We start from the raw sequence: 25,735 nt of genomic DNA on the forward strand, positions 1-25,735 counted from the left end.
AGAGAGTTGCTCTAGGTATAAGCAGAGGGAAGGGGAAAGGTGTACAGGGAAGGGAAGACAGATTTTTTTCTTTTTCCTTTGTTTCTTCTTTGACACTTTCTCATTACTACGAGGAAAATAGAAAGCCGAACCTGTGGGACAGTTTGTGGAACCGCCTGATGAGGTTTTTGTTCTGAGTGAACACCCCAATCCCGAGCATTAGTGACAGCCCGGCAGAGTTCACCGAGCCTCTCGAGTTCGCAGACGTGTGTGCCGGGGCTGTATTTTGAGTACCGGGCAGCTCCTCAGGACTCCCTTTTCCCGGGCTGTGCCGGGCGCCTCTCCGTTCCTCCTGGCCCCTCGCTCTCTCCCACCGTTGGACGCCGGTTCTCCCGGCGCTGCCGGCTGCAGCGGAGCGGGGCTCATCCCCGCCGGTGTGTGCCGGGGAGCAGCAGGGGCCAGAGCCCGGCGCCGGGAGCGGGCGGTCCGAGGAGCGCTGTCCGCGGTGCTGCAGGAGCGCTCCCGCACAACATCTGGCCGGCGGGGACGGGAGGCCCCATCTGGGACGGGGGGAACGACGCCGTGGGGACTGGCCGCCGATCTTGACGTCGTGCCCCCTCCCGCCCCTCCCCCGCCCCGGTGGGTCTGCGAGTGGGCGAAGGGGGCGCACATCTGGGGGAGGCACATTTGGGGGCGACACATCTGGGAGAGGGGGAGGGCGGGGGCGGGGGGAGGGAGACGGGGACGAGCCGGCAGCGCCGGGCCCTCCCCTCTCCCCGCCCCTCCGCCGCGCGCGGTGCCGCCGGGACCGGGAGCCGGGAGCAGGGAGCCGGGAGCTGGCCGGGCCATGCCAGCCGGAGCCCCCGGCGGCGCGGCAGCGTGCTCGGCGCGGCACCATGGCCGCTGAGAACCGCTCGGCGGCGGGCGGCGGCGCGCCCTGGGCTGGGCTGCCCGGTGAGTCGCTGCTCGGGGGCTCCGTGTGCGCGGGGCGGGCGCAGGGCATCCCCCGGATAGTCCCTGCCGGGGGTGTCGGCATGGCTTTAGGGTGCATGGGGAGGGAGGTGCGCATCCCGGGGGGATATGGCACCTGGTCGCCCTAGGAATGGGGACAGGTGTCTCTCTGCCAACTTTCCCACCCCTCCGCGTCCCTCCGGGAACCCCGGGCTGCCCCGTGGGTCGGGACCCCCACACTTGTTTGCTGCCCCGGGATGTGTAGAGCCGTGCGGTCCTGACAGGGCACCGGGGCGATGTCTGGCACCCCCTTCCCTTCTCCCATCCAAACCAACACGGTTCCCGGGATGCGTCGTCGTTGGAACCTCAGGTCCCTCTTGTCACCGAGAAAACGGCCCTGTCGGCACCCTGAGTCGAGTATATGAGCAGCCTGCAGCGCCCGGGGCAGTCACCCCCCCAGCAGGAAACCCAGGAGGGGGGTTAATTGCCCCCCTGGTACCTTCTCTGGGAAGGAGATATTCTGGGTGAGAAACTACCTGAACGCTTTCTTTGCTTCCTTCACTATTCCAACAAGAGCAGTAGGGACACAATCTCATATGTTTTGGATACTTTGTCCCCACGCTGGACAAACCTCTCTGACCATGGTGGCCACCTCCCAGGACATGACTAGGCAGAAGTTTTCCCTCTCTCCACAGAGCCCTTTGCCAGGTTGGGCATTGCAAACGGGGCAGATCTTGCCCCTTCTCTCACCCAGTGTGGATCCTATCTTCCCTTTAGCCCTTTCTGGCCCTGCTGCACCCTCCCTGCTGGTAATGACAGAGCGGCACTCTGTTCTCTATTGGTCCATCATGGACATAGGTCAGGCAGCCACACCCTTCTTTCTTCCCAAAATAATGACATTGGCTTCAAATCAGAAAACAGTTCTTGCCATAGATACTTCTATGGCAAGGAGGAGCAGAGTTCCCTTGTGCCCTGTGGCAGTTGGGACCAGCTGGGCATTTGGAGGCTCCATGTTTTGTCACAAGTGCCTCGAGTGACCTCCAAGAGCGGCCTGGCTTCTCCTGCCACAACTTGCAGAATGAGCGGAGGGGTTGGAAGGGTTAGTACCAATGCAGTTGGGTGGCTTGTTGATGCTGACAGTACCTATCAAAATATTCAAATACCAGGATCTTAGAGCCAGGCTTTTGGTAAAACATCACCAGTGACAATGCTCACGTTGAAATCACAGGTGACAGCAAGATGCTTTTTGCTGTCACTACTGCTGGGCATCACCTCCTGTTTCCTAACACCCTGACTTCTGTGATCTGAGCACCTGCTGCTGCTCCAGCCTGGACTAGGCCCCCATGAGGCATCCCACCAAAGAACAGGGCATCCAGTGGAGATCCTAAGAATCAGCGACCTATTCCTGGTTCACCCTTCAGCTGGATTTGTAGCCAGTGGTCAGAGCCCTGGATGAGGAAGGTGGGGATGGGAGCAGGTGTGTGCAGTAGCCCCCAATTCCTGTGGGACCCAAGCCAATGTGCCCTTGCTCAGAGCCAGCAGCAAGTTTCCAGATCTGCTGGACAGAGTAGCAGCAGCCCCAGGAGTAACCTGGTGAGTGGGCACAGAGGAAAGCTGGCTGGAGAAGGAGGGGGAGGGCTACCAGTAAAAGTGGTTTGTTTATTCACACGAGGGGCATACCTGTCTCAGTGGGTCAGTCTGTTTTCTTTCATAGAAGAGAAATGAACTGAAATGATTAATTAATCCTGTGATCCAATTACTCTGAGTTTGCAGAAGGAGCATGGTTTTTCTCTTTTAACTGTCCCCACGAGCATCTTATTGATGTCAGGTTTTGTCATGGCTGGGGTTTTGTTTCTTTGCTTTTTTAAATGAAAATGACAAACATCTCCCTAGGGGAAAAAAAAAACAAGGAAAAAAAAGAAAGAAAAAGACAAAAACAGGGAAGAAAAATAGTGAGACCAGGAGGAGTGGCTGATGCAGAACAGTCCCTAGCACACCTTTGCGTGGAGCCCTTGTCTGCCTGCCCTGCTGAGACCTGGCCAGCAGCATCCACAGAGTTGAAGAGGTTTGGTGAGTGCACGGCTGAGGTGGCAGACACAGCTCTGCAAGCAGAGCTCTGCAAAGGCAGCGGGGAGAGCAATAGTGAGAGGAGAGGGAAATGGAGGCTGTATTCAAGGGGTTGCTGCTTTCTGCACAAACACAGCTCCTCTTTCCGCATCATGGATACACAACAAGAGTTTCATGTATGCAAGCTGACCCCTTCTCCTTGGCACGCTAAATCAGGGCTTTGACAGGCATCTTCTGAAGAGGCGGGCATTGTCCTTGAGCCAATTGCCACTCAGTCTGACACAGGTCTACGCCCTTGTTGCTCTCCAGTAAGCCAAGGGAGGAGGTTTGCTTTACATTTCAGCATCCATTCTGGGCTGCTCTAAAAGTGCATATTTAAAGGATGTGTTTCGGGGAGACATGACAGTGTAGGGCCTGGCGCAGCAAAGAAGTGGAAGTATTGGACCTGATCATTCCCATCTACTTCCTCTCCACTCTTCAACCCTATCCCAGCATCCCCTGCTGCCTGCTCCTTAGCCTGCCCAAGCACCAGCACCCACCACAAATGTGCCAGGTGTCAGTGGTGAGGTGGGGCTCCACACTCAGGCAATGTTGAAGCCTCTTCAAGATGGTGACTGGAGCCATGCCAAATCCATCCTTCATCTGAAGGATTCAGGTGACCAGTCAGAAAACAGACACCAGTTTCTAGGAAGACTCGTGTTTTACTGCCCAGGGCCCCAGCAGGCCAGGCAGTGAGGGTCTTAATGGATGGCTATTATCTAGCTCATAGCCAAGTGGAAGAGTGTGCCAGCCTTAACTGTCCCTGGGAGCACTACCCACCACAACACCCCTTTAGCCCTCTAGGCACAGCAAAGTCTTGCTGAATCCAGACCTTTGAATGTACTGAGGTGAACCCTTGGCCTATATTCGGACAAATTCAGTTGCTGAAGCTTCAAGGAGGAGTTAGGCACTTCCTGGAGAAGTGAATCTGTGGCAAGTGTTCCCTGGGCAGGCTGCCCCACTTTAGAATCTTGCTGGTGCAGGAGAACAGGGCAAGGTGTCTCATCTACAGATCTCCCCCTTGATGCTTAGAAGTAGGGTTTTAGGAGCAGACACCTGACCAGTCTCTGTCCCCCTTGCTAGAGACACCTGGAAGCCCTCTCTCTGTCTGTGTGTGTTGGCAGCCATCCCACCTTGCCTGCGGATCAATGCACTGGTCCTCTTGGGACTTGACTCTGTGCTAGGACAATCATTTGACCTGCGTTCAGACCCCGAGTCCCCTGGCACAGTGAGCATGAGCAAATGAGGCACTGCTGGAGATGCTCCCCAGCCTGACCCCTTGCGTGCTGGGCACAGCTGCTCACACCTTTGCTCCAGGGCTGCTCCCGGGACCCTCCAGAGATGCCTTTAGCCCTGAGGCTGCACTGCACAGAGGAGGAACTCCAACAAAGGCTCACTTTGTACCTTGCATGATGTAAGTTTGCGGAGAAAATTGACATCACCAGCCTGTCCAAGCCTGCAAATGCAATGGCTGTAGGCACAGAGCCTTGTCCCCCTGGCAATCCCCGAAATTATTGCTGGTGGTCCTGCAAATCAGAGCTGTGGGAGCGACACCGGCCCTTCTGCCTTACTGTGATCCTGTTCCCTTTATGTCCTGTGCAGTGTTAGCTCCAGTCCCACTTGGTGCACGAGGCAGCAGCAAAGATCCCCGAGTGTCTGTTCCCTTCCCACCCCCCTGCACCAGTGTTAGGCAGGCTGAGATGTGCAGCTGCAGAGGAACCTCTCCCACCCCAGGCGCTGTTTCCATGACTCAGAGAGAGCTGGAGAGGGACAAGGGGAACCACAGCTCTGTTTACTTTTATTCAAGAGCCTCGAAGAGGAGTTTTATCCCAGGTCAGCTGATGAAAGAAGGGCAGCAGCTGGGAAATTTGTCCTTTAAAGGCAGGACTCAGTGTAAACCATGGAGCTCCTCATGCGCAGTAGGCTTGGCCAGAGCTATCGCCACATTACTGAGCTGTCAAGGCTGGCTGCGCACCTCTAGCCAAGAAAGCAAGGCAGAGAAGCAGCCCCTCTGGTACCGCATCAGCTATTAAATCTAATGTATTTTATACCACCTTGCACCTTGGCGGAGGAGGTAGCTGGAGACTGGCACAGGTACCTCAGCTGGAAGTGTCTGGAGGCAAAATGTCATCAGCAGATTTAAGGTTCATGGCAAAGCTGGTTTGTGTTGGCCATTTAATGGGTTAATGTCTTTAGGCTCCTTAAGCAGAATTAAATTGACTTGTCTATGGGAAACTCAGAGCTTCAGTTGTGCAACGCTGAGGTCTGAAAACATCGCTCTGCAAACACGATGTCCCGGGCCCTCACATCCGCTCCAGGTCACAGGGCAGCTCTCTGGAGGCATGCATGGCGCCGGGCTTCGCTGCCCCCTCGCTTGCAGACCCTCCCCATGTTGATGTTTGCTTCCAAGTCCCAGGCAGTGCGTCAGGCTAGCTCTGCCGAGGAGGGATAAAGATCCTTGAAGGATCTTTGCATGGCTGAGATGGAAAGGAGCGTCTCTAGTGCCTCTAGGGTAGTTTAGATCCTTGCTCTGCTGGCAGTTACATCATGTGCAGTCCCAATTAAAGCCAAAAAAGTGCATGCATGTGTGCAGAGAGGAGGGGAGAGCAATGAAACTCTTCTGGCACCGGCCTTTGTCTGACAACAGGCATGAGTTGCCTGGCCTTGGGCCTATCTTTCTGCAGCACTTAGAAGCAGCGTTTAGCACAGTGGTCTCTACACTGCTCACAGAGCACAGATCACCCACCAAGTGATGCTCAACTTATGAAGCCCTCTGCTACCATGTGCAGTCAGAGGCAATGAGATGGCTAAAACCCCAGCCCAGTGCTGAGAAGTGCTGCCTGCAGCATTGGTGTGGGGCCATGACAGGGCGGAGACCACCATCCTGCCATGAGAGAGGTGACTCCTAGGCAGAGCCAGACTGTCTGAGCCAGAGCTGCAGCCCACAAAGGTTTCCAGCCCAGCCCAGCTCTGCTGAGCCAGGAGGTGGTAGGAGCCTCAGGGGAAGGCATCAGTGAGAGGTTTGCAGGCAATATCTCTGTGTAAGGTCTCTCCTTCTCAGGTTTTCTTAGGGCTTTTCTGCAGGGGAGATATGTAATCCTTCCCTGGCAGTCTGAAACTATTCCCACTTCTTTCATCTCCATCCCTCCCCTCCTCTGTTGTCACTATGGATGGAGATTTCCTACCTGCCCTCCTCCCCTGGCCCCCACACTTCCCGTTCTGCCTCTCCGTGCTCTAGTCTTTCCTGACCACCTTCTGCTGTAGCTCCTCTCCCTCAGTCTGTACCTTCGCTCAGGCATCACCTCCAACTCCAAACCATCTAGCAGGTCTTGTGGCCAAGTGAGGTCTCATATATTCATTCCTTTTTCATTAGCACCTCAAAGATTCCCACACGCTATCTGTCCCCAGGACTAGAGCTCTCCTCTCTCACATACACATCCATCCAGTAGGGTCCTTGCCCTTGCCCAATTTTCTGTGCTTGGCTTAGGGCATCAGATCTCTTTTCTCTCACCCACTGCTCAGCTGGTTCATTCATCCTCTCAAAGCCCCACAGAGCCTCACCCTGCTCCATGGAGTAGGGGGCTCTCATTTCCATTGTCAGGTGTTTAAAATTTCAGATGAGCTGCCCTATGGTACCTCAGCTCTGGGAAGAGTTACAAAGAAACATGTTCTCCCTGCCCTACTGACACGGATGCTCTGCCAGAGCAACACTGCATCCCTGACTGTTTGAGCTGCATCCCCACCCTATGGCTTATGGGGACCCTGTGAGGACAAAGAGGGCGAGTGCAGGGTGCTCCAGGCCGCTGCATGGGGGCCAGCCCCTGCCTTATTCAGCACCAGCACTGGCTCCTGGGATGGGGCTGAAGGGGCTGATTCCCCATGTGGGTGGTGGGGACTTGGTGTGGGCAACCATGGCTGCGTGGGGCAGTGGCAGGGTGAGGGGGCTTCCCCAAAGAGGGGCTGAGTCCTTCCCCCTTGGTTTCCCCAGGCAAGGCCTGTCCCTGGGGCAGTGGGAGCCGCTTTTCTAAGCAAACAGACTTGGGATCTTGCAACTCCTGGACCTCTAATCCCCAGTCTCTCCTCCACCACTGTCTCTCCTACAGGCATCTGATCCCAGCCACTAACCTCTCCCTGGGGAGAGCCCAGCTAATCCAAGTAGTCACTTGTTGCTGTAATCCTCCCTCTCTCCCTCCTTCCCCTCTGCTGGCTGATCCCAAAGCCCTTCCTGGCAGCGGGACCTGTAGCTGCAGCAGGGTTATTTCTGTTGCACTGCCTTGAAACAGCTGGGTTCTGTTAAAGATTCAGCCCAGGCATATAAAAGAACGTGAGCATCTCTCTGAGGCAGAGAGCATTAATGCAGTGGATGGGAGGGGGGAAGTGTGGCTGCAGCCCAGGCTCAGCTGGAAGCCCAGCACCTTCCTGGCTCAGCAGCATGGGCTGAGGTCTGCCACCGGCTGGGAGCTGCAGCCCTGGGGCAGTCAAGAGGGCACTCGGGGAGAGGGCACTGTGTCTCCCTCTGCCCCACTGTGGGATGCCGCCATGGTGAGCCTTCTCCCTCCATGATGTTACCCATCGGAGCCAGCGCAGGCGTGGGACCTGCTGGGAGAGCTGCTGGTGCCAGGGAGCTGCAGGCTGGGCACTGCCGGGTAAGGCTGGACTTTGGCTTGCATGGCATTTGCCGTGCACACTTGCTGATAGCATTCCACTGATAGGTTATTTATTTGGCCTAATAATTGGGTGACAGACGGTTAATTAATTGTCAGAGTGACCAGTGTGCTGGTGTGCTATTTATAGGAGTGACTTTCAATCACTTTCTTAAAAACACTTTTTCACCAGCTCGCTTTTTGTCTGGTAATGCTAGTGTGGCCTCTTACAAGCTGTGTATGACACAGGGCATATTAAGGATACAGACAAGACCGGGGGGGCAGTTTGGGCAGGGGTTGCAGCTCTGTCAGCTGTAGGATGCTGGTGAGCCTGATGGGCTGGGTCACTACCTACATGAGCAGCTCGTAAGCCTCTGACCTGCAAGTGCTTCTCACAGCCAGGTGCATGCCACCCTGGATGCAGTGCCTGTTTTACCCTGAAACGCAACAATAGCCACATAGTTACAAGCAGCAGTGAAGGCAGGGGAGCTCCTGACTTGCTTGGGGCAGGTGGTGAGATAGAAAACTTCAACACTCCCTTCTGGCCCCAGACACACTGAATTTTCAAAACCTGATGTACAAACACATGTCAAGAACGGGGGATTCTCTGGCCCCCTCACCTCCCTCCAAAAGCTGGCCACTCCTGTGGCACTCTGCTCACTGCTTTTCCAGTGGCTCCAGGAAAAGCTATCAGAGACTCTCAACATGTAGGGATGGAGGAATTTGCTTTGCCTCATGAGAACCAGTTGAATAGCAGAGGAAGAAAGAGGAATAAATTATTCAGTGGAAAAATAAAATGCCTAGAACCACCCCATATGCTACTGACAAGAAACTATTCCTGTGCCATGATGGGTCAGATCTCCCTTGGAGCAGGACCTTCAGGTCCATCAAACCTTGATGTGCCAGGGGAGTGAAAGCACAGCCACCAGCTGGAGCCAGGAGGGCAGGGGGAGCCCTGCCATTTTAACACAACATTTGGACCCTCAGCTCTCATCTCCTTTCTGTTTTTCCAGTTGTTTATTGTTTTCCTCATTCTCGATACAGAGGCACACACGGAAGTAGCCTGACAACAACCCTCCCCCTGCCAGGCACAGGGCCTCTGCTTGGTCCTCTCCTGTGTATTGTATTTCTACAATACACAGTTAACAGGAACTCTGTTTTCACACTCTGAGGGGTGTGAATCTGTCAACCAGAACAATCCTTCACTAGCTCTAAACTGGTGCCATGATTCAGGAGCTAATTAACAGCTATTAGATAATGCAATTAGCACCACAAACTGTCACCCTTCCCTGAGTATCTCTTCCCTTTATGGGCATGAGCCATAAATGTTCAGCATCTTCTATTCCCTCCTTTTTCTCTCTCCTCTCCTCCGTGTGGTGATGGCTGAACTAACTGCCCAGACCCACATCACATCAGCAGTTTGACATGACAGGACTAATCCCATAAAGATTTTCACCCTCTCGGCACTTTTAGGAAGGCAAAGACAAGCAGGGGGCTGCTGTGGGGCTGGCCAGGCTCTTTCCAATTGTGACACCAAAGGTGATGTGCACTGGCCCAGCCTTCTGCATCCAGCCAGAGCAGGGGGTGATGTGTGCCTTCTCCTGGGATGTGCCTGCAGTGGAGGGGGTCAGCTTCCCTTCCTCGTGGAGACAGGCAGCACCAAGAGCCCCACAGGATCCAGCCAACCAGGATCTGGCAGCCACAACCACCCCATCCTGTCCCTGGGCTCAAAGTCTCTTCAGTTTTGCTGTTGCTCCAAACCAATGCAGATCAAAGGCCCATCTCCTCTGGGAGCAGCTCACACTCATAAGCGGCTCTTAAAGTAAGGGTTCCTCTAATTCCTCTCCTTCCTCTAAACATCTTCCTCCCCAGGCTGGTGTATGAGTGTGGGGCTTGTTTTATGGTGGGGATGCTTGCAGAGCACACTGGGTGTGTGCACAGCCCTGATCATTCCCAGAGATCTTGCTTCAAGCTGCATGTGGATCAGATGTGACTCTACCCCCCCCCCACACACACTCACTTCCCCCAGTGCTGAGGCTGAGACTGGGATGGAGGCAGTGTCAAAACAGGAAGGGGCATGGCTGGTGGTGACATGAGGGACACAGGCTGTGGAGGGGCAGAGGGAGGCTGTGCAGCACAGGGACGAGAAGCAGAGAACACTGGGATGATAGGGCTGCTTGGTCCAGGAGCTCATCCCATAATTTGAGGTGCCAGCATCACATGGGTGTGTGTAAATACCAGCCTGTCCAATTGTCTTTGCCGCGCTGGTGGGGACGGTGGCCAGCTCCTTCCACACAGGGAGCAGTGGAGGCAGGAGGGAGTTAAACCCTCCATCCCACACAAGTTGAATGCTCAGCAGATTCTCAGTCACTAACTGCACCTAATGGAGCACCAGCTTCTAGCTAATTCAGACTTTTTGGGTACAGGGGGATCATCAGCAGTCCATGACAGGGCTTTTGCCTTTTCTACCTGGCAACAGGCTGTAAGGCAGTTTTCAGGAGCTGAGAGTCTGGGAAGGCTTGCTGGAGTTGCATATAAGGTGTGCAGCAAGGAAATAGCCGGAGTTTTCTGCTGTGCCATTGGATGTCACCCTGTGACTGAGGAGGGGTGGGCAGCACTGGCTTTGCTCTCGTTCTGGAGCTGTCTCCTCACCCAACAGTGGTGGCACCCACGATTTCAGGCAGCAATGGAGACCCTGCTGTGCCATGCACTGCCCAAAATAGTTGGACCCCTCCAAATTACAACTTTCTCTGCTTGGATCTGTGACTACCTGTGCCTTATGTCTTCATCCATAACATGCAAGATGATGTGTGGGAAGGGAAAGGTGTTTCGCTATCTTGATGACGCAATTGCTGAGCACTGCAGCAGCCACAGAAACCCTTAGCCCAAAAGATGTTCTTGGTGAAGAGTTGGAGACTCCTAATGGCTTTGGTGGAGAGGAGAAAACCAACCATAAATCATTGCCAAAAGTCTGAGAAATTTTGCTGTAGCTGACTGGTGCAAGCAAGTGTGGCAGAGCACCCACTGAGCACTGCAGACATAGGATAACATGCGCAGGCTGAAAAGCCAATTGGTGTCACAGATAGGGGCCTCAGCCCCAGGAGCCCTTCTGAAGTGATCTCTGAGCTTTGCAAAGGCTAAGTCTCCTCCCTGTCTGCGGTGTCATCATGAAGGTGGGAGGCAAAAGAGGATGGAGACAAGGAGGGTGATGGGGGGGGTATGAGGGGAGGGAGAGAAGAAATGTGCTCCTGGAGGCGCAGGCAGCGAGAGCTGGGCACTGAGGTACATACGGGAGACATTTCGTGGGAAGACCCCACGCCTGAAGAGATTCCTTGGTGTCTGGGGGCTTCACAGAATTGGGAGCAATGATGTGGCTGGCATGAGGGTGGAGATGCAGTCACACTGGTGAGTTTGTCGCAGCACCACAGCTCTCTTGTGTGCTCCCTCCATCCTCAGATACATCATGCAGATGCAGACAGATCCGTGTTTGCCTTGAGGGCTGTGTCCCTACCCAGGCCCTACCCACCCAACATGGATACTCTCCATGTCAAAGGCAAATGGTAGGATCTATCCCCAGTGCCTATGTAAGCATAATGCATGGCTTGGTCAACTGCTCTGAGCCCTAACAAATTTGTAACATCTTTGGCCTACTCCCAGCTCTGGACTGAGCTGCCTGCCCTGCTCAGGAAGGCAAAGGCAGTGCAGAGCTGTCCCAGTGAGTTCAGAGAGGGAGTAGCAGACAGAAGAGTGACATAGCTGGATGAAGAGAGCAGAAAATGGGGGAAAAAAGTGATGCCCAGTGAGCTGGGGCATGGCAAAGAATAGCCAGGGCATCTGAGGCGAGGTGAGTGGTGTACACATCTTCAACTTGTATGTGTTGCTGTATGTCTGTGCTGTATGTATCCTCATACCTTTAAGCATTTTCATTCCCCCTCCTTCCCTCACACAGGTGATTGCTTTATTTTTGCTATTAGGTGAAGGTTCATTTTCAAAATGCCCATGTAAGCCCTCCACCCTGAGGCTGCAGTTGCCTCTGCCTCATCACACCATTTTGCAGCATGACCTCTGGGTGGCATCCAAACGCACGTGTGTGGGTCTGCATCAGCCTTTCCTGCTTGTCTCGTGACCTGTATAAACAGTTTTGTAGAGTGGGTTGAGATGGACTTTTCTTACTTTGGGCAACTGAGAACACAAGCACCTGTCAAGGCCGATAATTAATTAGATGCACTTAGAAGAGGAGGCTGGTTCATGAACAAAAATGAGAAAAGTGAAACCCTCATTTTAGCAGAGACAATGGAAAGGTTTCTTTTCAAGATTTTCAGATTCTTCTTGGAAGAGCTGGGGTAGATGTCTGCATGATTGCTAGGTTGTCTGATCGGTTTGATTAGCTGTTACAAGAATGACAGTTAAATCTCCCCATCTCACCAAAGTGAAGAAATTAAAACTCATTTCAATTGTATTGAAATCAACCCCCAAACTGCCATGATTATATATTTCTAAGCCATTTTATATACTTATCACCTCTTCTGACATCCCTGGCTGGGTGCCCAGGAAGGATGGCAGCAGAAACCTCTCTCCCTCTCCCTTGATGCATCCCTTGCACTTGGAGCTGGGTGTAAAGCTGGGCAATGCCACTAGGCTTCCTCCCCCGTTGGTATCTAGAATTTAGCATATACCAAAGGGTACTGCTTTCTTTTCAAAGCATTTCGTCTTCATGGACCATGTGTAACAGGCTCAGAAGGTAATGGTAGAGAGGTATTTCTTTGTCCCTCACCCACTTCTTTCCCCTGCACCTGGAAGAAAAGCTCCACCGCTACCGTGGCTGTAGCCTTGCTAATGCAGAAGCTGCCCAATGGCTACATTGGTGCCTGGCTTTAGCATCTCAGCAGCCACGTTTCCATTTAATTATACCTGCATCTCTTTAGAAAGTGGTTATATTAAAACCTTGGTTGTTTGCTGATGGCAGAAATCTTCTACCCTCGCCACAAATGAAAGACAAGGGCATTTATTTTAAAATACTTTAAATAGATGAACTGATCCCAGAGCCTGCCAGACCCCATCTGGAAGAGGTGCATGTTAATGGCATGTTTATACACTTAGCAAAATCAACTTCAGGAGTACCAGGCATTGGGAGCCAGCACCCACACCAGCTTGTAGAGACATGCTGTGTCAAGGGCACAGTGTCCCACTGTGTGGACACCCACTTGCTCACTGGTTTCCACTGGGTTCCTGGCAGCAGCACCCATGGGGCTGGATGGGCTGCCTGGCAGGACCACTGCCCTGGGTGCCAGGCAAAGCTGCTGGAGAGGCTGCCCTTGATGGGCTGGTGGGGTTGGGATGACCCCAGCACCCAGGGTAAAGCTGCTGAAGGCCCAGCATGTTTTGGGGGTCCGTGTGGTGCAGGAGAGGCAGGTCCAGTGGGAAGCTCTTCTGTCTAGTCCATCTCCCTCAGCACCTTTGCTTTTCCTTCACCTTCCAGGAAATTCCCCTTCGTCCCAACACAGCAATTTTGGTCTACTGATTTTTTTTTAAGGTCCATTCTACTCTTACCTTGGGGAGTTAACCACAGGCATCTTGTTTTGGATGAAGGCAGTCTTTCTGTCCATAATTCTCATCACCTTTCATAAATAATTCCATGCTGAGGTGTCTGACTTCACCCTGTACATCTCCACGGCTGGGGTGGCAGCAGCTGCAGCGTGATGTGGGACTGGGGTAAGGGGCCATCACTTACCAGTGTCACTGACTGATGGCACTCATGCAGCTCCCTCCCCCTCCTGTGCCTGCTAGGGCTGTGCTGTGAACCAGGCCAAGCCAAATTACCCATTTTCAGCCTTGGTTTTTCAGCCATCTGCATCCAGGCAGTCAACCTATTGGACAGGTTGGTGCCCCCAGTAAGATGTGGGAGTCACACAAACTCCTTGGGTCTGAAGCTGTAGTGTAACTTGCTGTTTTCCTTGTCACAGATTTCATCTTCCAGAAGGAACTGTTTGCTGCCAGAGACACAGGTGAGCTGAGCGGGCCATGGCACAGGTTTTGTGGATTAACCCCCCTCTTGGGGAGCTCAGCAGGACATGCCTGAGGCATACCATAAACCCGCTCTCATCTCTGAGGCAGGGCACTGGCTCCATGCCATGCTGTTCTAGCAGCGAGTGCTGTGTGTGCATCACTGCTGGGCTCTGCAGCCCCGTTCCCCAAGAAGACCTTTGGTCTCTGCGTGCCTCTCCGGGGCACATGAGGTCTGTGCTCCTGCCAGGATGCAGTTTCTGGCCCTGCAAAAAAGGCCCACCTCACCCTGGCCAAAGGGCTGTCCCTAGACCTGACCCTGCTTCTCTCTCTGCAGCCTCTGTGCCTCCTCTACTGCTAAAAAAGGGACACAAAAACTGCCTCCAGAGAACTTCTGGGGGAAGGCTGTAGTGGCAGAGAAAGACCAGGAATGCCATGAGATTTTTGAGCACTAGCCAAGAGCAATGATGGCCTGGGAAAATGAGAAGGCAGCAAATGCTGCCAGCACAGGCCGGCAAGTCTGATATTCTCCCTTTCTTTCCCCGTTCCCCTTGCAGACTCCATGCACAACCTTTCTGCTCAGCCCTGGCAGGCAAAGATGGCCAACCTGACCTATGACAACTTCACCCTGGGCAACCGCTCCGAGGTGGCCATCCAGCCTCCCACCAACTACAAGACAGTGGAACTGGTTTTCATTGCCACAGTCACTGGCTCGCTCAGCCTTGTCACCGTGGTGGGGAACATCCTGGTGATGCTCTCCATCAAGGTGAACCGACAGCTCCAGACCGTCAACAACTACTTCCTCTTCAGCCTGGCCTGCGCAGACCTTATCATCGGGGTCTTCTCCATGAACCTCTACACTGTCTACATCATCAAAGGCTACTGGCCGCTGGGGGCCGTGGTGTGTGACCTGTGGCTGGCTCTGGACTATGTGGTGAGCAATGCCTCTGTCATGAACCTGCTCATCATCAGCTTTGACCGGTACTTCTGTGTCACCAAGCCCCTGACGTACCCCGCCAGGAGGACCACCAAGATGGCAGGGCTGATGATTGCAGCCGCATGGATATTGTCCTTCGTTCTCTGGGCCCCTGCCATCTTGTTCTGGCAGTTCATTGTGGGCAAGAGGACAGTCCCTGAGAGGGAATGCTACATCCAGTTCCTCTCCAACCCAGCAGTGACCTTTGGCACGGCCATTGCTGCTTTCTACCTTCCCGTAGTCATCATGACAGTGCTGTACATCCACATCTCCCTGGCCAGCAGAAGCAGGGTGCGGAGACATAAGCCTGAAAGCAGGAAAGAGAGGAAAGCCAAGTCCCTCAGGTTCCTCAAGGGCCCCCTGGTCAAACAGAACAATAATAACTCTCCCAAGAGGGCTGTGGAGGTGAAGGAGGAGGTGAGGAATGGGAAAGTGGATGACCAGCCATCAGCACAGACAGAGGCCACTGGCCATCAGGAAGAGAAGGAGACATCTAATGAGTCCAGCACTGTCAGTATGACCCAGACCACAAAAGACAAGCCTACAGCAGAAATCTTGCCAGTGGGACAAGGACAGAGCCCATCCCACCCACGGGTGAACCCAACTTCCAAGTGGTCCAAGATTAAGATTGTCACCAAGCAGACTGGGAGTGAATGTGTTACCGCCATTGAGATTGTCCCAGCTAAGGCTGGAGCCTCTAACCACAACTCCCTGGCCAACAGCCGCCCAGCCAATGTTGCCAGGAAGTTTGCTAGCATTGCCAGAAGCCAAGTACGGAAAAAGCGCCAGATGGCAGCCCGAGAGAAGAAAGTCACCCGCACCATATTTGCTATCCTGCTAGCCTTCATACTCACATGGACTCCATACAACGTGATGGTCCTCATTAACACCTTCTGTGAGACCTGTGTACCTGAAACAGTGTGGTACATTGGCTACTGGCTCTGCTATGTCAACAGCACCATCAACCCAGCCTGCTATGCCCTCTGCAATGCCACTTTCAAGAAAACCTTCAAGCACCTTCTCATGTGCCAGTACAGGAACATTGGCACAGCCAGATAAACTGGCACTCAGGGACCACTTCAGTAACATTATGGAAGCCCTTCCCTTTGCCTCCTTTGCCAGCAGGGGTTCCTCTGCTCCCCACTCACAACAGTGCAGACTGTGCAGTGATTGCAGATGATGCCCTTCATCTAATGCTGACAAAGATCCAAGGCACCTCTGAGCTGCAAGTCCTTCCGGGGCCTGGGGACTAGCCTGGGGAGCCAGCAGGAAAGCCAGAGGCAAGAGGAGATGTGGTCACCAGGAGCCCTCCCCAGCTCCATGCTCTTGAGATTGGCCAAATGGCATCAGTGTTTCTCCTAAGACTGGATGCAACTTCTCCCCTGGCTGACTGTCTCCAGGGCATCAGAGCTTGTCTGCATGCAGATGGGCTAATGCTGGATGCTTTCAATGGGCTTTTAAAATGTTTATTACCCGAGAAATGAAAAGAAACCAGGGCCAAACATTTGCTAGACATCTTGTACCAGGCTAGCTCAGACATGCTAATGGGGAGCCCTACTGGCCCAGTCAGGCCCCCTCCCAGGGCAGGCAAGATTGCACCCTAACATGTGGCAAACTCCTTCCTTTCTCCTCAGAGTGCCATCGGGCATCCTCATGCAGGGACCCAGGGCAGAATTTTTCCCTGGACTTTGGCTCCACTGTCCTCTTCATGCCCTTTCTGTCCTCAGCCAGCAAATGCCTGGACAAACAAGCCAAGTATCTCACTCCTGGATGAGGAGTGTGAAGTCCAGTCACCTCCTGTGGTGATGGAAACTAAAACTGCAAAGAAAGCAGTGGTGTGGTGCAGGAGTTAGCTCCACAGCCTGGGGAACGTGGCCCCTGAGAAGTGGGCAGCAGTGACTGTGAAATTAACTGTCCTTGGGTGGGACAGGTGGGACCTGGGGGCCTTGGAGGCAAGTGGGAAGAGAGTTTACAATGTGGCAGAGTTGCCCTGTGTTTCATCTGGACCATGAGCAGGTTCCCAGTCTCCCCATGGTGGGTATGGGAGGCCTGGTGCATGGCTCTGGAGGCGGGAGAGGCCCTCTCCTGGCCGGGATGCAGCAGGATGCTCCAGGGAGGCTGAAGGACCCAGTTGCTGAGCTTTGTAAATGGATGTAATGCTGTCGTGGGTGTTGTGGCAGAGCCCTCAGCATGCGGGCTTCAGCCAGCGTCCCAGCCTCCGCCCAGCCCCGCTGTGTGTGCAAACCCAGGCCATCCCAGGACTGCTGCTCAGCTTCTTCCAAAGCCAGGTTTCTGGAAGCATTGGTGGACACAGCCAGGTGTAGACAAGGAATGGGACAGGGCCACTCTAGCACTGGCAAATTTTGTGTCCATATTTCTTTCCCATCCTCACATCAAGATGATGCTGTGTAACCTGGAGAAAGGCTGCCCCAACCCAGATGGAAACCCCTCCACCACTGCCTTTAGGATAATTCACACAGGTGTGCCCAAAATGCCTGGTGGGCTTCTGGGTATATTCAAATGGTTACAACTGGGGCCCAACCCATCCCATCCCATCCCAAGACAAATAAAGACCTTGAATCAGAAAACAACAGCTACAGTGTGAGGAGTAAATGAGTCATCACCTGGGTGCTCCTTCCCAACTTCCCAGTGTCAACTACCGGTGACATTTCCTGCAGTGTGGGTGGCAGCTCCATCCCTTCTGTCGAGGTTAAGGTGGGGCAGCCTGAAGCGCTGCTGAGAAGAGGCTGTGAGGTCTGACCCATGTGTTTTCTCCAGGACCATGCTCGTGTGGCACCCAGGCAACCACCGCCAGTTGCACAGTAACTTCACTGGTGGTCCCGGTGTGGCCAGCAAAGCTAGGGTTTGCTGGGGTTTCCAGCACAGCAGCACTTCATGAGGTCAACAGGTTGGTTCTGATACTTTTTAAAAAAAGATTTTTATTGGAAAAGAAAACAAACCCCATTTCCAGAAGGAGTGAGAGCTCCCACCCAGCACCAGTGTTGGTGTGGCAAAGGCAGAGGGGCTGCAGCCCTAGTGTGAACACACATGGTTAGAAGGGATAGAGGAGAGGAGACACAGGGGTTCCTGGGGGTGATGGTTGTGTTTACCTCAGCTGCAGGTAATTTGTGCCCTAGCCAAAGGGATGCTAGAATAAGCCTCCTGAGCTGAGAGCAGTCCTCAAGTGAGTAAGGGGCAGGAGTAATAGAGTTACTCTGGCATTCAACACCCACCCCTTCCCCACCCACCCCTTCCCTCTGTCACTGGTAGCTGGTGGAGGAACAATAAGGCTCCTGGACTTGCCAAAGGACGTGCTAAAGGCAACTCATTTGTGCTGGAGGGTGGAAAAATGTGTGTTCCCATCCCAGCTTTCTGGGCGCATCCCAGTGAACCCCAACACGAGCTGAGAGAAGATGAGTGAGAGGCATTGGCAGTGGCAGTGGGGTAGCAAGGACGGAAGCAGCCTCTCCTGCAGGGTGGGTGGATGGGTTTGCTCTCTACAACACTAATGATTAAAACAAGGCATCTCAGCAAAACAGGAGGTCATGGAAAGGAGGAAGGAGAGGAGAAGGAAGACTGTAGCATGGGCCAGCTGTAGCTGGGCATCCAGTCCTGTAGGCACGATGTTTAGGGGCCGATGAAGATGATGGCTTCCTGTTCTAGTCCTTCCCCTTGCCTTTCTTTGCTGCATTCGAGAAGCGCAGGAGACAAAAGTTAGTGTATCTGCTGGAAGTCACTGGTCCCCCAGACAGAGCTGTGGTAGAAATGTAGCCAGCACAGCCAGCATGGCACAGCACAGCGGCAGACACTTCCTGGCAGGAGGCCACCCACCATGTAAAACCATGTTTTTCACTAGTCCCAGGGAGGAGAGCAGGGGATCCCCATCCCACCAAAACTGGCAGTGACTTGCGGGGGGACTGGGGTTTTTCCTAGCAGCACTTGCATCCCACCCAGCCAGCAGCTGCACTTTGGAGTTGTCACGTGTGCAGCTGCAAAGGAAAGAACAACCTATGTAATCCCCCGCACCACCAGCAAAGCTCAACTCCAATGGGCCAAGATATCTCCGAAAAACCCTTGCCTAGGGTCCCAGCAGGACCCTTCTAGGGACAGTAGTGGGAACTGACCTTTGGACTTTGACTTGATCTTGGAAGAGCAGGGCTTGGTCACAGAGACGATCTCCTCACACTGGGCATTGTACAGGGCTTTCTTCAGGATGCCTGAGCGAGTCTTCAAGCCTGTCTGAGCACTACACCCTCCCCAGCTCTCAAACTTGTACTTGCAGTCAGCTGGATGAGAGGGGACAGGCATCAGAGCTATTTAGGACCTGGTGCGGGCATCAGCCCCCATCACCCACCCCAGCATGGTCCCCAGCCACCCTACCTCCATGTACCCACCTCCAAATTTCTTCTTCCAGTTGCAGGGGATCTTGCACTTGAGCTTCTTGCTCTCATCTTTGCAAGTTCCCTCACGGTAGCCCAGGCCACAGTCCTTACTGTTGGGAACACAAGGTCCCCAGCGCCAATCCTCACACTTGGAGCCATCCTTCTTTGCTTTCTCTGTGAGGAAAAGAGGAGTGGGTGCTCTCTGCAAGGACAGAAGAGCACGCCCCAGGCTGCCCCCACCCGACTGGCTCCCTGCCCCGGGCTGCCCCCTCACCTTTCTTGGTTTTGCCAGCCTCAGTGGTGGCAGCCAGCAGGATCAGTACCAGGAGGAGGAGGAGGCCTCGAACCTGCATCCTGCCTGGGAAGGAGGGAGAGGGTGAGGTGGGTGGGAGGTTGGGGTGCAATGTGGTGTCGAGCAGAGGGCATAGTGGGCTGTGGGCAGCCTGCGTGGGGTTAGCAGTTGCCTCCATTGCACACACCCCCCTACGTGTGTGTGTACACCCCTGTGCCCTGTTCATTGCCACCCATTAGAATATGTGCATTAATTGCAACAGGAAGGTTGATTGTGTAGCTCAGTAAGTGGCTCCCACCAGAGAGCTAGAGGGCTGAAAGATTGTTCCCATCCTTGCAGCCCCCTCATTGCCTTGTGTGTGGTTGAAATGCTCTCCATGGGGACCCCCACACTCCACACAGCAGTTGGGGAAGGTCCTAAAGTTGGGTGCCTGTGGATTCTTTATTGAGCACCCAGCAGGCTGTCCAGGGCCAGGGGGCACAGCTCCCATAATACCTTTCTCCAGTTCCAGAGGATGCCAGGGGAAAAGAAAAAAGCCTGGGAAAAACAAACTTGCTGCCAGGCAGGGTCTGAGAGTTAAACCAATGGATTAAACATCAAAAAAAAGCAGTGTGGGAGCTTGTTGGAGGGATGGAGTGGGAGTGCTAAGCCCACTGCTGGTGCTACCTATGCATGCAGGGGGGTGCACAGGTGTGCATGCACTTGGGAGCATGTTGGGGACAAGGGTGCACACACTTAAGGGTTTGACTCCTGGGACCCTGCCCTCAACCCCCTGCCCTGGTGGCCTTGGAACAGGTGACAGCTCCCCTCCAGCTGCCACCATGAGACTCTGTGGGATGCTGCTGGCAACACTGGTGTCCCAGCTTGTGCATATGTGCAGAGCTGGCATCCCCTTCCCTGCTCCACCAAAGTCCTCTAGGATGCCACCCATATCTGTGCGGCAGAAGCCAGCCAGAAAATAAATCGCACCTGCCCTGGCTCTACAATGGGCTTGATGTGCTTGGCAGGACTGGCCTCTAGAGGACAGGGTGAACTGCAGGCCCAAGAGGACATCAATGCAGGGAAGAACCTGGGTCAGTGTTTGCTCCCTGCCCCCAGGCTCCCCGGGCAGTGTGCCAGAGAGAGCAGCATCCCACATTATTCAGGCTCCAGTGCACTCACCTTTCATGCATCTGCTGCCAAGCTGCCGGCTTCGCTCTGCATTGAACTGTCACAGGGAATTACACAGACTGGCTGGCTAAGGGCACAGTCACAAGGGTGAGATCTGCCTTCCCCTTCACCCAGCCGGGCTGAGAGCCATCCTGCGGAGCACAGCTTGGCTCAGATCTGTTCCCACCCACCTGCCTTCAAAGAGGACAAGAGCTCAGCCCAGATGGGCTGGTTATAGATGACAAGGCTGGAGCTGAGCTGAGTTACAGACACAGCTGTCCTGCTTTCTGCAGCAGCTCTTATAGGGCAGCACCTCTGACATCTGCACATATTCACAGCATCTCTCTGGTTTCAGGTTCTCTGCAAACTTCTTCCATACTTGGCTGCAGAGCAATTCCCTGTGATCCTTGCACCTACTTCCTAGCCCAGTGCCTTCTGCTCTGGCCCTTCAGACAAGGCCTTCAAGCCCCCAGGGGAGACAGCCCTAGCTGCCATGCTCACCCCTGCCTCCTTTCCAGGCATGGACACCGTCTGCTCCCTCTGGGTGCTGTGGGGCCCTGCCCATGTGTGCAGAGGGATGTGAGAAAGGGCACTCTGAGGGCAGACCAGCTACAGCTACTGGATTTGCTCCCAGGCTCTGCCTGGCACATCACATCTTCCAGGCAAAAGTCTGCTGAGATCTTCAGTCATGGCTCATCCTAATGCATTCACAAGGGAAAGCGAGTGCAGTTTTCCAACTGGTTTTCCAAATAGCCTGATCCCTTCTGAACACTACGCAAGGCCGGATAGTGCCACTGGCTTTTCCTAATGCAGGCCACACCCCCTCCCCAGCTCCTCTCCCCTCGCTACTGCCCCGATGCACTCCAGGTAGCATGGCAGCTGCTGGGCTTGCAAGACCCCTTGCAGTCCCTTTTCCAGCAGTGGGACCTCTTGGCTGGGCTCAAATTGCAGATGGCTCTGGCAGAGGTGGGCACGGGACTGTGGTCCTGCCTCCGCGGGCTGAGCTGCTCTGGGCAGGGAGCCCAGCACTCGGGAAGCCCAGTGCTCGGGGAGCCTGTGGCCTGGAGTGCCAAGCACACAGAAAGCGTGAAGCTCTCTGCTGCCAGGAAAGGGGAGACTGAGCTTCTCCTCGTGAGCCAAGGCCTTAGCATGATCAGGAGGTTCTGCTGGAGGTGCTGAGGGGAGCAGACCCGGGAGGCTCTGGGGCTTTCCAGCAGGCGGCCTCACCTTCAGCTCGCGGGAGGAGAAGGTGCTCCAGGGAGAAAATGTTCTGCCCGTGCACTAGGGGCAGAGAGGGGAGCACCTCTGCTCTTTGCTCTCACACCAGAGTAGATGCTGTGCGTGGCCCCAGCGCAGCCCTTTCCCCTCGGCCCCCGAAGAGGCTGGCAGTGGCCGAGCCCCGCTCCGGGGCAGCTCCCCAGGCTCCAGTCGGTGCATCTCCCACCAGCTGAGCTCTCCCCGAGAGACAGTGGGGTGCTTCCCAAGAGGACTGGGGCTAAGACACCAGGCACTGCTTCAACCCGTCTGCTCTCCAGGTGCCCTGAGTCCCTCCTAAACTCCATCCTCCTGCATCTCCGGGCTCTTTCCCAGTTCTCGCAGGCGATCCCGCACCCCAGGGTACGCCGCCCCCGGCACCCCTGCCCCAATCGCCCTTTTCTGCAGCTCCTCACCAGGCAGGGCTATGTTCTCCACCAAGGCAAAGCCCCTTCCCCCTGCGGGGAACCCTCAGCCTGGATTACTGCCGCCTCGCTGGGGAGGTGAGGGGGAAGTCGCCTCTCGCCTCCCCGAAGGCGCCCATCTCCGCGGCGTCGGGCGGGCAGTGCCGCCGTCCACGGGGGCTTGGGGTGGGGGCCCGACCCCGAGTGCTGGGGCTGGGGGGCCACACTCACCTGCGGTGCGGAGCGGAGCAGCGCGGTGCGGAGCTGCTGCCTTTGTGTGCCGGCCGCGTGCGGATCCCTGCGCAGCGCACAGCGGCCCCTGACGTCGGGCTCGGCTGGCAGCAAAAAGGTGGGTTTTTAGCCCAAAACTTTTCGCAAGCTCCTCCTCTGCCCCCCTAGCCCCCCCGGCAGGCAGAAAGGCAGGGCGGCGGAGGGGGCAGGCTGGCCCCTCGGCCGGCGGGGAGGGGGGAACGCGGGCAGGCGGTGGCTCGCTGGTCCGGGGGGTGTGCTGGGCCCGGGGGCGTCAGGTCCCGCGGGGCACGGCCCCTGCCCCCTGCCCGGTCTCACCTTAACGCAGTGCTGTCCCACTCGCAGCCACTGCGCGGTACCAGGGAAGCTGCGAGGGTTCAGCTTAGCACGCACCCCAATATCACTGAGTGGCCGAAGGGGTGCACAGCTGAACAGCCGGTTAGGGTCTCTCCTGGGGGCTGCCGCTCTGAGACACGCTGGAAGGTGGTCCTGGGACCTCGGTGGAGTGAAGGGAACCACACCGTGTTTCTGCCAGCTCCGTAGATGCCTCTTTCCCCATCAAGGCCACTGGCATCGATGGACCGACCTTTCATGGTCTCTCCCTGCTTGCTCTGCCCCTCGTGGGAGGGCACTGGGGGGGACGTAGTTGCTCAGTACCCAAAGCAGCACATCACTAACATGCTGGCCCAATCTCTCCAGACCATCCCTTGTGACCTGCCTGCCGGTCCCCAGCTCAGCCATGCTGCAGCCCTTCTCCTTGGACCAAGCTGCGGTATCAGACTGCTGGTGGGGGATGAAAAGGACCTTGCCGACATGACTGCTCCCTTCCCCACATCTGCCCCCTTTTCTTAGGAGGTGAGCTGAGGCAGGGGCCAAGCCAATTCTCCTCTGGAGTTAGCAGTCAGAAAGGCGAGTGTCATGCCAGAAGAATTGGGCTGTGGTGGGGAATGGAGCCGTTTTGCCATCCTTATTCTGGAAGAAGGTTGCTGAAAGCAGGACCGGCACAGGCGGCGGCGTTGCAGGGCAGGAGGGGCTGTTTTTTATGAGCTGCTTTGAAACCAGCTCTCTTCTCGAGAGATCAGTGCATTTAACTCACACCCTGCCAGCAGTTTCCTGAACATCTGCAGATGTTTTGAGGAGGCTGGCAAATGTGGGAACATGGAATCTCCCCTGCCTGCTGCATACACAGCAACAGGTACTGCTCTGGGTGGTGAGGGGTCTGGACATGCTGGGCTGTACGTTTGAGGCCAGGATGCAGAAATGGATCCTGACAGCTGGGCAGGTAGCAAGGCCAACAGCCTCCCCCAATTGCTGGGCCTTTAAACTAAAGCTGAAGAAAGCTGCCAAGAAAAATTTCACTGTAAAAAAGATGGGGAAGACCTAGATGTGCATCACGTTTGCAAGTCTGAGTTATGGGACTGTGATGAGCAAACCAGGGCCTGGTAGAAACCTTAAAGAACTAGATGTGGAGTGAGCAATGGTGCTTTTCTTCAGCTGTCTCTGGCCAGGAGCTGGAGATCTCGCTGGGGTCCCCAGGGCAGAGCAGCATAAGGTATGGTGAAATCCTGCGCAAACTTTCACTCCTTCCATTTCCAGCCATTCCAAATCCCCTCCTGCTGCCTTCTTGGGCTGGAGACCAGGAGACAAGTGCTGGCCATGCAGGAGAGCAGGGATGCATTGGTGCACATCAGTCTCAGCAGTGCCTGTGCTTGATCCCTTTGGGCCCTTTCTGAGGGATGTGGGGGAAATGGCTCCTTCCCCAGCTCAAACAAGCAGCAGGCTGTGTTTGCAGAAAGGGGCCTCATGCTGAGGGAAGGAGGAAAAAGAGGGAGTGTGACAAAACCAGGTGCATTTCCCCGCAATTACTCAAGCTTTTTACCTCTAAAAATGTCGCAAGCTAATTCATGGCATGTCAGCTCTGCTTTGAACATTCCATCTTTGGTCAAAGCCTGCTCCTTGGGAAACTGATAGTGCACGGTGCAGCACTGCTGCACATTGGAGAGGGACGACGTTTTCCTTGTTGAGGTGTGTGGCAGGTAATCATTAACAGAGCCAACTGCTGTCATCCCAGCTTGCTTGCATGGCCTTCTCCAGCCTGCACCCATGCACCCTGTGTATATATCCCCAGGTGTGTTTCCATCCCACAGGAGGGCAGACAGACCTCCAAACCTCCAACACCTGACTAAAAGGGGGAAAGGGGAGATACCAAGGCCCTCTGCCCCAAAGCTACATTGCCCCTTTCCTAACACCCCTCATCACAGTGATTATGTTACAGCTTCTCTTCCCCACCATATTCCTGACACTGGGTCAGGTGCAAAAGTAATTGCCATGGTTACTGACAATCCTCACTGTTGAGACATGGGCCAAGTGCTGGGGTCTGGGCACTGAAGCAGATTGGGCCCCCTCCTCCCAGTTGCATGTAGGCCGGGTCCCAGGGGAGGCCAGGACAATTTGGTGTGCCTTATACCTGCTACAGATCCCCACTGTTAGCTCTGGGCAGAAGCTGAAAGGTTGAAGACCATAAAGAGAGGCAGAGGGGTGGAAGGGGCAATGCAGCCGGGGAAGGAGGCTGCTTCTCCAAGCAGAGGGGGCAGCAGGAGCTCCAGGCAGGCTGCCAAACTGCCCTCAGGAATCCCAGTTCAAGGTACAAGTATAGCTCCTCATCACCCACCATGTCCATCTCTGGCTCCATCATCAGCATGCTGCCAGCCAAAGTGATTACATCCCTTCTCCAAAGGAAACTATGCAGGAGAGATAGTGCTGACCACAGTCATCCTTATGAGTCTGGGGCTGGAAGCAGAAGTGTCCCTAATCCTCTGCTTTTGTAATTGGAGAGCAGTCCTCCCACCAGAGTGGCTGGTGGGAGAGATAATCCCTGCCCTCAGTGCTCAGCACCAGACACAGGACCAGTGGGAAAACAATAGGAATAGCCCCTGGCAGGCTCATCTCCTGCAGAGCAGCATGGCTAGGGACAGCTCACCACAAAAAAAGGCCAACAAATGGTTTTAAATTGGAGGCTGGATGCCACTGTAGTACCCACCACCCACCGATTGCTGTGGGCTGCACAGGGCAGGGCAGGGCAGCCGCTGGGGCTGCTGCCTTTACCCCAGGGAGCAATAGCAGGCTGCCTGCTCCTAACTCACAATTCCAAGCCCTTCTGGATCACTTGGGATGGCAGTGCGCTTTCTCCCTGTTCTGTGTTACAATCTGAGTATTGATGTATGACACAGAATGGGGGAGAAGGTCCCTAGGGACAAAGACCCCATATCCAGCAAAGTTCCAGAGGGATGCTGTGCAGGGAAGTGGACAATGACCTGGGCCCACAGGGGACACCCAAGAGTACCCCC

At 54.9% G+C, this 25,735-nt stretch overlaps 2 protein-coding genes across 2 annotated transcripts; one reads left to right on the plus strand and one right to left on the minus strand.

The window, feature by feature from the left end:
- Positions 1-809: 809 nt before the first annotated feature.
- On the plus strand, positions 810-17,251 carry CHRM4 (cholinergic receptor muscarinic 4). Its single transcript, XM_064658002.1, has 3 exons — positions 810-933; positions 13,643-13,684; positions 14,240-17,251. The coding sequence occupies exons 1-3, from the start codon at positions 876-878 to the stop codon at positions 15,715-15,717; spliced, it is 1,578 nt and encodes a 525-aa protein (XP_064514072.1). The 5' UTR covers positions 810-875; the 3' UTR covers positions 15,718-17,251.
- Positions 17,252-17,577: 326 nt separating this feature from the next.
- MDK (midkine) lies at positions 17,578-25,734 on the minus strand. The gene is made up of 5 exons (XM_064658004.1): positions 22,371-25,734; positions 19,315-19,398; positions 19,053-19,214; positions 18,783-18,944; positions 17,578-18,343 (listed from the first exon to the last, which is right to left on the minus strand). The coding sequence occupies exons 2-5, from the start codon at positions 19,391-19,393 to the stop codon at positions 18,318-18,320; spliced, it is 429 nt and encodes a 142-aa protein (XP_064514074.1). The 5' UTR covers positions 19,394-19,398; positions 22,371-25,734; the 3' UTR covers positions 17,578-18,317.
- Position 25,735: the final 1 nt, after the last annotated feature.

This window comes from Pseudopipra pipra, chromosome 6 (assembly GCF_036250125.1).
Source record: "Pseudopipra pipra isolate bDixPip1 chromosome 6, bDixPip1.hap1, whole genome shotgun sequence".
NCBI lineage: Eukaryota > Metazoa > Chordata > Aves > Passeriformes > Pipridae > Pseudopipra > Pseudopipra pipra.

Excerpts from the sequence above, each read along its gene's own strand:
- CHRM4 (XM_064658002.1), top strand. The coding sequence starts at position 876 with ATGGCCGCTGAGAACCGCTCGGCGGCGGGCGGCGGCGCGCCCTGGGCT. Across the intron at positions 934-13,642 it reads GCCCTGGGCTGGGCTGCCCG|ATTTCATCTTCCAGAAGGAA; the intron begins GTGAGTCGCTGC and ends TCCTTGTCACAG. Across the intron at positions 13,685-14,239 it reads GTTTGCTGCCAGAGACACAG|ACTCCATGCACAACCTTTCT; the intron begins GTGAGCTGAGCG and ends TTCCCCTTGCAG.
- MDK (XM_064658004.1), bottom strand. The coding sequence starts at position 19,393 with ATGCAGGTTCGAGGCCTCCTCCTCCTCCTGGTACTGATCCTGCTGGCT. Across the intron at positions 19,215-19,314 it reads GGCTGGCAAAACCAAGAAAG|AGAAAGCAAAGAAGGATGGC; the intron begins GTGAGGGGGCAG and ends TTTTCCTCACAG. Across the intron at positions 18,945-19,052 it reads CTGGAAGAAGAAATTTGGAG|CTGACTGCAAGTACAAGTTT; the intron begins GTGGGTACATGG and ends CCTCTCATCCAG.